General features: G+C 40.7%; 2 protein-coding genes across 2 annotated transcripts; one reads left to right on the plus strand and one right to left on the minus strand.

Annotated features, from left to right (window-relative positions):
• Window positions 1-448: 448 nt before the first annotated feature.
• LOC131691600 (probable tRNA (uracil-O(2)-)-methyltransferase) lies at window positions 449-2463 on the minus strand. The gene is made up of 2 exons (XM_058978130.1): window positions 1967-2463; window positions 449-1914 (listed from the first exon to the last, which is right to left on the minus strand). The coding sequence occupies exons 1-2, from the start codon at window positions 2397-2399 to the stop codon at window positions 455-457; spliced, it is 1893 nt and encodes a 630-aa protein (XP_058834113.1). The 5' UTR covers window positions 2400-2463; the 3' UTR covers window positions 449-454.
• A 4959-nt stretch (window positions 2464-7422) lies between these two features.
• On the plus strand, window positions 7423-10420 carry LOC131690991 (vacuolar protein sorting-associated protein 53 homolog). Its single transcript, XM_058977111.1, has 4 exons — window positions 7423-8321; window positions 8380-8890; window positions 8967-9242; window positions 9307-10420. The coding sequence occupies exons 1-4, from the start codon at window positions 7526-7528 to the stop codon at window positions 10385-10387; spliced, it is 2664 nt and encodes an 887-aa protein (XP_058833094.1). The 5' UTR covers window positions 7423-7525; the 3' UTR covers window positions 10388-10420.
• The last annotated feature ends 2160 nt before the right edge of the window (window positions 10421-12580 follow it).

A 12580-nucleotide genomic window follows, 5' to 3' on the forward strand; every position in this document is an offset into this window, starting at 1 on the left:
TTTGTTCGTTTGACGTTTTCAGCTGCGTTACTGAATATTGAAAATGAATGCGGCTGAATATGGTCAATTTTCATTCAATGAATTTGAATATTTTTAACTCTGCTCAGCACACTCAAGTAGGTTTTTTTTATCGAACATTGTACATACATCCTATAGACTTTTCTACGGCTCATGTACGTACACGTCACATGACACAAATACTACTTCACTAACTGGTGGAAAATAATAAACAAAGACGGCAAAAGCAAATGGGATTGTTTTCAACCAGTAAGCTGCATTGGTGTTCGTGAGACTGGCCGACAAGAACTCAATTTAGACAAATGATGCGGGATCCAGAAAATTGCAATATGAAATAACAAGACAAAGTGCGATCAGCGCTAGCAGTGACATGCACCCTCTGGTAGCTATAAACCCATTCGGAAAATTCATCAGAAATGAAAAAAATTAATTTATACTAATGTTTGAATTTACAGTCCTTCTCTTCAAGAGGGCATCCATCCGGATGGTTACAATAAAACCAGCATAACCTTTCCTTCAGCTCAACAACTCTAGGATTTTTTTGCTTTTTCACCCTTTTCTGCATCTCCTCTGCAGTTTTGCTGCTTTCCCCTCGCCTAGTTGGAATTCTCAGCTGAACGTTGCCATTCAGCACCTGGAAAATTTGATGATTATTTTTGAGCAACGTTTGAAGTCCACCGCACTCCGACTTTAAACAGTTCAACTTGTCCTGTGTAATCAAGTTCACCAGCTCGCCGATCGCAAGTATTCCACCCGCATTCCATTGTTTATCAGGAAACTCAGTAGCTATTCGCTTTTTTGCTATAAGAGCCTCGAAGACGATTCGAACTATTTCCTCTATGATGTTACGATCGATCTTCGTGCAGTTCCTTACCTTCTCGACACTTTCTCGTGGTTTAAAATCGGCCGACCAGTTTCCGTCGGTTTCTCGAACAGTATTATTTCTCGAATCGATGAATATCTGAATATTTTTGCAATATGTTGCAAACTGATTTTCTGCATAGGTTCGTTCTGATCCTATTATGCAAGTTCGCTTTGTGCTTGGAATCTTCAATCGATCGATAGCAGTACGAAAGCCACAAATATCGGAAATCTGTCTCACGTAACTCAAAAAATCACTATACTGACTTACACTTGAGTTTTTCCGCTGAAATTTGCTCCCATCGAACTCGAAGGCACAGCAGGGCAGTAGAAAATACCGACAGCGGTAGGAACTTTTCGCCGCCAGCACTGGAATCCACGGTGACAGCTCATCGGAGTGATTCCCTATAATCCAATCAGTTTTTGGAAATAGGGCATCGTCCGAAGGGACCAGCGGTTCCGCTTTAAGCGACACATTTTTCGGGTAAAGGTCCCAAATTTTACGCTTCCTTAAATCGAGTCCGAATCCATTATGGCCTTCCGAAGTAAGAATGTAGACTAACAAACCATTCCCGCAGCCAACGTCGACAAATGATTGCAGTTGATCGGTGTCGGTGGCTTCCCGCTCTTGCTTCCATAGAAGCAATAGATAAGTGGCAATCGCTATATCTTCGTAGACGAACTTTTTTGGATCAGTCGTTTCTGGCCATATCCGAACCATTTCGGTTCCGTATTTTGTCTTCAGAGTACTGTACAATTGGTTGTACGCTTCCAAGTTATCTATCAACGAAAGAGAACCGATTTCTTCCTTCGTAGAAGCAGTGTTTCCTTTCTTTATGAGCGCATTAATCCATTTTACAAGACGGTGGAACAAAATTTCTTTCAACCAGATCATAGACTTCTCGTCTGAATGAGTAGAGCTACATTTAATGGATAACTTCTGCATACACAACTCAACCGAAAAGATGATTTTTGGCGTTAAATTGTTCTGCTCATCCTGGAGGCAAACGAAGCATACCGATTGAGAATCAAAATCTACAAATAGTTGACATGAATTCAGTTCATTTTGTTTATTGATGCATCTTACCAATCATTGCTAGCATATCCAGAGGCTGGAATACGTTCAAGTTCCGGGGCAGCAACCTGTTAAGGATCAGATAACCCGTTCCGTTTTCCTCGCTGTATCGTTCCAATTCGATAGTTTTCGAAACATTTGGATTAATTTGCAACTTGTATTTGTGGCCTAAAATCGTCGTTATTTCATCACATTTACGCTGCATCATGTACTGCAACTTGAACTCCTTAAGATATTCTGCGGGGTCTAGTTTCTTCTCATCTGTTTTTCGATAGGCAATCGATAACAGATTATTGATGCCAAACAACTTGCGGTTCACGACGTGTGGCTTGAAAATGTAAATATTGATCGCTCGATAGAAATGCTCCCGGCTAATTTCCGGGATATTGCAAGATATAAGTACGTGGTCCAGCATTGCTATACGATGTGCAAACGCAATACCCATGGACACTTGAAATAATAAATTCGACTGGATGCTGTAGGAGGCCCGAATCAAAACACCTCGAGAACGAATGTAAACAAAGTTCTTTCTAAATCTGAATGTCAAACTGGTGCCTAGGCAGAGCTGCCAGATGATTTTGTTGAAAATCTGTATCCTCGTTGTAAAAAATCTGTATTTGTATGTACTCATTGAAGAAAAAGAATTTTGATAAATGATGCGCATTCAATAGTTTGTCTACTATGAATTCAAACATTAAAAAGGGGTTTAAATTAGTACTTTGAAGTGATCTGTACATTTTTCGGCTCAGCGTTTTTGATTTTTTTTAATATAAAAAGTGTTATATGGTAAATTTGACAGTAAATTGTTGAAGAAATGGCTATTCTCAATCAAAACGGCTCCATGAAGGGTCCGCCAATAACGCTGCTAATTGAAATTTCACAAAACCTGTGTAATCATTAGTCAAATTGATAACAAAAGAATTGTTGGTGCCCTTTTTCTGGACCTGAAAAAAGCATTCGATACTCTGGATCACTCAATCCTGCTTACGAAGTTAGAATGCTATGGTATCAGGGGATTAGCAAATCATATTATTCGTAGCTATCTGTCGTATAAGAACCAATTCGTATCTATTGGAGACTCGTGTAGCTCTCATAGACCAATAGAAATAGGAGTGCCCCAAGGCAGTAATATTGGGCCACTGTTATTTTTATTGTATATCAATGACCTAGGTAGACTCGGGTTAAAAGGGACTCCTCGTCTTTTCGCGGATGACACAGCGTTGTTCTACCCGAACAACAACTGCCTGGATATTGTACGCGACATTGAATCGGATTTAAAAACACTAACGGCGTATTTCAACGAAAACCTTCTTTCCTTGAACCTATCAAAAACTAAATATATGCTGTTTTGTTCATCTAGAAGAGCTATAGGCGTGCATCCAGACCCAAGAATGGGACAGTCTGTAATTCAGGAAACTAACTGCTTCAAATATTTAGGACTTCACTTAGACCCCACACTCTCCTGGATTGAGCATATAACATCTATAGAGAGAAAAGTTGTATCGTTATGTGGGGCTATGCGTAAAGTATGCTCTTTTGTTCCCCAGCATGTACTTCTAAAATTTTATTATGCGCACATCCACTCATTGCTGAATTACCTTGAATCTGTGTGGGGCCGTGCCAGTATCTCGAATCTGAAAAAGCTACAAACGCTTCAAAACAGATGTCTTAAAATTATTTATAAAAAACCATTTATGTACCCTACTATTTTGTTATACAATAATAATGCCCATAACATTTTACCTTTGCTTGGGTTGACTAACTACCAAACAATAATATACATCCACAATGCTTTGCATAATACTATTGCTCATAATAATCTAGAATTTACAACAGGCATTCGAGCTCACAGCACTAGACAAGCCAATCATTTATTATACTCCAGAGTATCCACGAACCTTGGTCGAAGACGGATTTCTTTCATCGGACCTAAGTTATTCAACCAGCTTCCTACTGATTTAAAGCAAATAACATGTCGCACTCGTTTCCAAGCAAAATTGAAACTAATTTTAAAAAATAAAATAGGAGAATTTTTCATATAAACTTCGTTCACCACCAATCGAGCTTATTCCTTTAGCTATAATTGGTTAACATTTTTTTTAATAAAAACAATTGATAAATGCATTTTTTCTAGCAATAAGTAATAGGGTGATGAGCCTATTTGGTCGGTGTTAAGTCAGACCGGACTAAGTCGCAAAACATCAAAAATGAGATAATGATTGCACTGGATAAAGAATTTCGTCAGCTACATTCGACTTTTGCCAGATTTGAAATATGTAACAATAAGCAAGAATAATGGCAAAAATTAATTTCCAATCATAATGTAAAGGATGCTGCGATTCAAACTTTAAACTCGTTTTTCTCGAAATTATTATTTTGTCACTTAGTCCGGTCTGACTTAACACCGACCATTTGCGCTATGTTTCTATTATCACCCTACCCATTTGAAGCCGTTGGTTAGAGCAGTGTCTGCCATCTTTGTCCAACGCATTGAGTCAAATGGTAGCGCAACAACAGGGGCACTCGATTCGAGTTTTCATTGTGCTCAAACACGAGAATTTTACTGTTTTCAACGCATTTGTGTTATTATATTGGTTCTTAGCAACGAAGCAAAGCGGTTGATGTCAATTTTTACGCATTCCATTGATTGTAAGGCAAGAAATTACCGAATTAGCGAGACACCTTGCTTAGTATGGTGAAAATAGGCTCATCACCCTAAATAAATTTAAACTATTATGAGCTTCCTGCAAAGCTACGATGGGACCCTTAAAAGGATTCTTTTCCGCTGGGTACTCGCCGTAGCTTCTTGTCAAATTTTGTGTTTTGTCGGTCTCGTATTGTTTTTTTTTGTTCTCAGCGTTTCCGCGATCCGTAACTTTGTTTTGTTGTGCTGACCTTTTTTTTGTACGCTGAGAACTGATGTGTCCACTACCAGGGGGCTCCGTTTGTGAGCTTTTTGGTGTGGGGGTAAGAGGCGGGCTATTAAAAAAAAAATCTGTATTGTGTATTGAAAATCTGTATTAAATCTGTATTTTGTATCAGGTCTGTATGAAAGATGGTCGGGTTTCAATTTTTTCGAACCCGAACCCGACCCGACCCCGAGAGCTTGAAAATTGAGAAACCCGAACCCGAACATTTTAAAATTGAAAAACCCGAACCCGAGAAATTTTGTAAAACCCGAGCCGAATTCGGGTCGGGTCCGGGTTTCGGGTCCAAAAACCCGAACCCGATCATTTCTAGTCTGTATTACAGACATTTTATGCACAGACTAGCGAAGTGTCAAAAATTGCAGCCAAACGGACTGTCAAAAAGTGCAGCTAAACGAGCATGAGGGTTTTGAGAGGGGGAGTTCAGAGGAAGCCCATCCACTCTTCTACGGCTCATGTACGTACACGCCACATGGCACAAATACTACATCACAAGCTGGTGGAAAATAATAAACAAAGACGGCAAAAGTAAATGGGATTGTTTTCAACCAGGAAATTGCCTTAGTGCTCGTGAGACCGGTCATCGAAAACTCAATGTAAAGCTTCCCAGTCGCCAAATTTTGTGGCAGAGACTGTTCTGCTAGATTTCTGTCAGTCTTGGTTTGGCAGCCCTATCAGATTTATGCGCGCCCAGTTAAGCTCAGCCGGAAATGAACCGGAATTCTGGCTGGTTCCAGTTCGTATTCCGGCTCCAGTGACACAACCGATTGTAGTTAGAATCGGTTGTTGCACTGGAGCCGGAATACGAACTGGAACCAGCCAGAATTCCAGTTCATTTCCGGCTGAACTTTACTGGGCGTATCCTGTCGGGTTATTTGAGCTAGGGCGATCTCGGTTTCGCTCGCGTTTTCTGGCAAATTTTGACAGGAACCGAGCAAAACCCTGGCATAACTCGGACATAAACTGTGCAAAGATCCTGGTAATTCCTACCTGGTACAATTTAGCACGAATCGAGCAAAACATCTGACAAAGATGTGGCAGGAAGCGTGCAGAGATCTTGGCCGTACATTCCTGGCTAGATTCTGGATCCAAGTAAGCAGCATCGGTTGGTTTAACCGCTTCTATCAGAAACAGTTGTTGCATTTGAGCGAATTCTTTACCAGAATTCTCACACAAATAGCGCAAAATGCTCGCAGAAACTCTGCCAGCATCAATTTCGCTTTGCTCAACTTTTGCTAATTTTCTGCTTGCCACGGTGACTTGGAAGCCGCGCGGCTGTCACGTCTTCCCAGTAAAGTTTAGTCGGAAATGAGCCGGAATTCCGGCTGGTTGCAGTTAGTATTCCGGCTCCAGTGACACAACCGATTCTAACTAGAATCGGTTGTCACTGGAACCGAAATACTAACTGGAACCAGCCGGAATTCCGGCTGCACTATACAGGGTTTTCTTCAGGGATACCAGGTATCTTTTTCAAATTTTATAAAAAACATGACATTGTCTTCATTTGTCTTCAACAGACAGGATTCTGAATCGGTAATTGATTTTGAGCCAGAATTCTGACAGAAATCAGTCAAATATCCAAATAAATTTGTCTTCAAAATGAAAAACACGTCTTCAAAACATTTCAAATGTTCGCATTCCGGCTCCAGTGACACAACCGATTCTAGTTAGAATCGGTTGGGTCACTGGAGCCGGAGTACGAGCTAGAACCAGCCAGAATTCCAGTTCGTTTCCGGCTGAACTTTACTGGGTGGTTGTCTTAAAATACACGATAAATAAACTTTACCCATTTTATGTATTCAAATTGCCCATTTTCGGAAGTTATTCAAGCTGTCAAAAAATGGGTATTTTTTGTTTCTAACAATGAGTACTTTTTATCCATTTCACAACTACTCGATGAGGTAATGTCGATGGGTGTATTGATCTTAACAATGGGTGAAAACTCCTTAAGAATTTTTTCAAGCAAGTTAACCTGCTAACTAAGGATCGTAGCGGAACCTGCAAATTATCGGCCTGCATCGGAGGCCGTGGTGGAAACGGAACATTTCGGCAATGCTCCGAAAACAACGGCTGGCAAATATGCACTAGTTCGGCATTTTTAGAACAGCCAAAAGATCCAGCTATCAAAAATATGTCCAGTTGGCGGTTTTATTTTGTTAACGAATAGGATCTCTATCTAGATTCCTATACTTTTGTAAGGAGACAATAATGTGAAATGAGTGTTATTTTATGTTTTTTTTTAAATTCAGAAACAATTTTATTCACAGTATTTTTAATTCTGGCGCGATTTTCATAAATGGGTATTTTTACGCATTTTGTTGTAGCAATTCTGCGAAAAATAATGGGTACCCAGGTTGACGTACAAGGTCTGTACTCATTTATGGGTAAAAACTCTTTACCAATTTAATGGGTTATTCCACTTTTATTGAAAATGCGTAGTTTTCTACGCATTAATAGGTACTTTATTTTATCAGTGTATGAAAATTCAATTTGTTTACATTTTTCAGTTAGGCCATTTTCAAATGTTTGGCTAAACTCGTTTTCTGACAGCGATTTGTTTTTCGACGTAATCACTATTTTCATAATTTTTTTATATGCAAATTTTACATGTATTTCGTTGATGCTCGACTAGTTTCGTGTTAAAATGAGCGCCCTTGACGAAGAACTGGATACAAAGAAAGATCACATCAACAAAATTGTCCTTTCGGATGAGGTTCAGCAAGCTATTGAACAGGTACTGCAAAGCTCCGACCCATTGGATCATCCTGATTTTGATGCAACCGACTACGTAAACCAGCTATTTCCGAACGAACAGTCGTTGTCCAACATTGATGATGTTATCACTAAGATGGAATATGACATCAGCTTGATAGACGACAACATTCGGAGTGTGGTTCGTGGACAAGTTAACACGGGAGAAAATGGTCGAGCTGCCCTCAAGGAAGCTCAGCAATCGATTACCCAGCTGTTTGCCCTAATTACGGATATTAAATCAAGGGCGGAGAAAACTGAAGACATGGTGAAGGAAATTACGCGAGACATTAAGCAGTTAGATTCCGCCAAGAATAATTTGACTTACGCTATCACCACACTGAACCACCTGCACATGTTGGTTGGGGGAGTGGAAAACCTGAAACGATTGGCGGAACGTCGACAATACGGGGAAATTTTGAACCCACTGCAGGCTATAATCGAGGTTAATCAGCACTTTCGACAGTATTCGGAAATCTCGCAGATTCAGACCCTGTCGTCACAGGTGCAACAGATACAAACTGAACTAGCAACACAGATAACGGAGGATTTTAAGAACTTCTTTGCACCTGCGGTTGGTGGTGGTCAAACTCCGAATCGAATGACGATAACTCAGCTTAAGGATGCCTGTCAGGTCGCCTCGGTGTTGGATAAGCCAGTTAAGAAGAACGTTTTGCAGTGGTACATAAGTAAGTGCCACATGTTATTAACTTTGTTTTTAAAAAGCTGATTTTTATTACTTTATAGATTTGCAACTGCAGGAGTACGTTCAATTATTTCACGAGAATCAGGATATTGCTTGGTTGGACAAAATTGATAAGCGATACGCATGGCTTAAACGGCATCTGCTGGACTTCGAAGAGAAGTATGGGAGTATTTTCCCGCAGGATTGGGATGTTTCCGAACGAATTACCGTTCAATTTTGTACCATTACACGTGACGAGTTGATAAAAATTATGAATCGACGGAGAACTGAGATCGATGTTAAATTATTGCTGTTTTCCATTCAGAAAACCACAAACTTCGAACAGCTGTTGGATAAGCGATTTATCGGCACAACCCTTGCGGAGACGAAACAGGTTAATAAGGCAAACGAGAAACCATCCTTCATAGATCTGATTGGTACATGTTTCAAGTCCTATTTGGATATTTACACGGATAGTATCGATCGTAGTTTGGCCGAGTTGATAGATCAGTTTGCTCAGCAGAATCAACAGCCATTAGTGCCAAAGGATGGAAATGCGTCCGTTTTTCCTAAGTGAGCATTGCCATATCCCTATAAATTTCTTTGCGTGTAAAAGGATTCTAATGAGGATAATTCTATTATATTTCAGTTGCGCCGAACTATTCGTGTTCTACAAAAAATGTATGGTTCAGTGTACACAGCTTAGCAACGAAAAACCCATGTACGATTTGACTTTAATCTTCAAAAAATATCTACGCGAATATTCTAGCAAAGTTTTGGAAGCTCGAATTCCAAAACTACAACAAACGAGTTCAACGACATCCATCAGCAATAGTATGTCACTGTTGACTAAGGATTTACAAAATCTATCAACCGCAGCTGGTCAGGTGATACACAACTTCCTGAAAGAAGGCGAGGCACCGAGGTTCGTGTGTTATCCTATTTTTTGGTTATTGGTGTAACACATTTCTCTATTCGCTCTCCCTCAGATATAGTCTCGAAGAAATTCGCAAGATATGCTACGTGCTAGCCACCGCTGAGTACTGCCTTGAAACGGTCCAACAGCTCGAGGACAAACTCAAAGAAAAGATTGGAAAATGCTACGTTAACAGAGTTGACTTATCCGATGAGAAGGACGTTTTTCATCGAATCATTTCCAATTGCATTCAATTACTTGTTCAAGATCTGGACACTGGATGTGAACAGTCACTAATTTTGATGACGAAAATTGCCTGGCATAACATCAGCAATGTTGGCGATCAGAGCGGTTTTGTAAACCAGATAGTCTCCAACCTGAAGCAGTCTGTACCGACGATCCGGGACAATCTGTCTGCCAGCAGAAAATACTACACCCAGTTCTGCCACAAATTTGTTAATTCGTTCATTCCAAAGTACATTAACACACTGTTTAAACTGAGACCAACCACCGTCGGGTCATCCTCTTCATCTTCCTCGATGGTAACCAGTGCATCAAGTTCTAGTATCTCTGAAGGAACCAACTCGGCATCCGGTAGTAATCCAGCTGGAAACATTCTCGGATGCGAGCAACTGCTACTGGATACGCACAGCTTAAAAACGGTCCTTATGGACCTGCCCTCGATTGGATCACAGGTACAACGAAAACCCCCGGCAACTTACACCAAAGTGGTGGTCAAAGGAATGGCAAAGGCAGAAATGATAATAAAAGTGGTGATGCAACCGATCCATCCGGTTTCACTGTACATCGAACAGTATCTGAAGATGCTACCGGAGAGCCCGGTGACGGAGTTCCACAAAATTTTGGAAATGAAAAGCGTGAAGAAAATAGAGCAGCAGCAGTTGGTGGAACTTTATAAGCGATCCTGCCCGCTGACTGCACAGCAGAGTAGCGGCATGACAGACGGCGGGAGCTCGGCAACAGCAGGTGCAGGAGATGCACCACCACTTAGCCAATCACAACATGCAGCTGCAACGGCAGCGGCGGCTATCAGTGGTGCGGGTTCTAGTATTATTGCCCTGGGTGATTCCCTTATGGACAAAGGAAGGATTAGGAAAATCGAAAATTTGATTAAGAACAGGTTGCCCAACTAGGTAAGCGGCATAAGTACACCAATAAATGCGATAAAGTAAGCAAAGTTGTTTGATTCTTTCATTAGTTAAATTGGCGTTGTGGTAACGCTGTAATGCCTTAACTTCTCAGTAAATTCTTCGAGGTAAACTATTTTTGTTTGTGCCGCATGGTCCAAAATTACGAAAGATGATTGGCGTTAAAAAAAAAAATTTCTTTAGTTGATACTGTTGGTAGGTACACGAAGCTGTATCATTATGCGATGATACATCCTACTCCTACCTCCACGTAGAGCCAGTTACGGTACGAACCGCCTTAGCGAAAATCCCACTGGGGTAACCAACCCCAATGGGATCTTTGAACAAATGCTAACAGTAAAGGAAGGATTGAAGAGCACGTTTTCTCCATGTCAGGAGTGGTTCTAAAAAGCCTCTGTCTCGAAACGGGCGGCTGAAGGAGAAATGGTCGGTGTTAAGTCAGACCGGACTAAGTCGCAAAACATCAAAAAATGAGATGAGATAGATAGCTCTGGATAAAGAATATCGTCAGCTACATTCGACTTTTGCCAGATTTAAAATATGTAACAATAAACAAGAATTATGGCAAAAATAAATTTCCAATCATAATGTAAGGGATGCTGCGATTGAACTCGTTTTTCTCGATATCAATATTTTGTCACTTAGTCCGGTCTGACTTAACACCGACCAAATGTGGAGCAATTCTGTTTGCACCGGAATGAAAGATAGAACGAAGCGACCAAAAGAAAAGCCTCCGAATATTGAACGCAGAATTTTTCTCTAACCGACCGAGCATTCGATGGGGTGCTTATTCCAATGCCCATGCCTCTGGCCGTGTATTGCAACATGTGCTATCAGGGATTTGAAAAGAGCAAGTTTTGTACGCGTGTGTAGGCTGTGAAAGTTTAAATAAATACGCAAGCTATAGAAAGTCACATTCGCATTTTCTAAAATCCACATCGTGACATTTCAGCCAGGCGCCACCAAGCCGTGCGCCGAATTACGCGCCTGTTCAGTTTGCATTAGTGCAAGCGAAAAAACGATTTGATGTTTATTTTTGTTTCGTTCGCACTCATGTGCGACACATATAGCAACAAATCGACGAAACGCTAGTATATCTCATCAGGATAGTGTTGCAAGATATACCTATCAATTCGATGACAATCTCGTACCGATAATTAGTTATGGAATTTGCGTTTCGATTTTGTCTCTGTCAGCAGAATCCGATACTAACTTAGTGATAGGACTAAGCTACACCAGTGCTAGCTTCGTCCTGTCAGTTAGTGTTGGATTCTAATGGGACGAAGTCGAAACGCAAATTCCATCTGCACTGCGTATCTCCGAACCAATATCGTTCGGACTACCTCACTGCATTTTGTCTTGCCAGAATTTGTAGTCAGTCAGATTCTAATAGTCACCCTTTTGAAAAGCGCATGCCTCTTCTAGTGGATTCCAAACATTTTGACGCGGAACTTGACTAAAAATCTTGATGTTTCGCAAAGTTTTGTCCAGAGGGCCTAGAAACGACCCAGATTGAAAACGTACAAGGTGCAGAACTTCCAAATCGAGACGAACACCAACAGAATATTGCCAAATCGTGGATTTCAAGCAGTTACTGGAGCAGTTATATTTCACGGCTAAGAACGAGTTTCCTGTGAATGACCGTTTAAAACGAAAGAAACTGTAGAAATTCGTATCGAAGCACCTGATTTGGCAGGCCATGTGCACTTGTGGTAAACGTAGTGAACCATTCGTGACCAAAAACACAATGAACGGTGAGATTTACAAAACTGTGTAGCTCTAAAATTGGCTTTAGCTGTTTTAAGAGACAGAACGATCAAAACCCGTTGATTCTGGTCTGATTTGATGGCGGGTCAGGTGGACCAGAACTTTCGAATGAAAAGCGAGATAGAATAAATACGCCAGAAACTTTTGGTACGTAATTTAAAAGGCGTCCCACATCAAATTGCATCACAGAAAAAACGCCGTAGAAAACTACTTAGTGGACTGATCTTGGGACTGATCCTTTTCAAACAATAAAATATGACCCATTAGTAAGTTTTTGGCCTACTTATTGAATTCAACTTCAATACCATAACCGTACGCTCGCACCTTACCTTCTCATTGGGTTCTGCACAACATCTGGCTGCAGCTTCTTCTGTACGGGAACCCACTTTTTATTCATGTCTTCCTCAGATT

Source organism: Topomyia yanbarensis, chromosome 3, assembly GCF_030247195.1.
Source record: "Topomyia yanbarensis strain Yona2022 chromosome 3, ASM3024719v1, whole genome shotgun sequence".
In the NCBI taxonomy this organism is placed as follows: domain Eukaryota; kingdom Metazoa; phylum Arthropoda; class Insecta; order Diptera; family Culicidae; genus Topomyia; species Topomyia yanbarensis.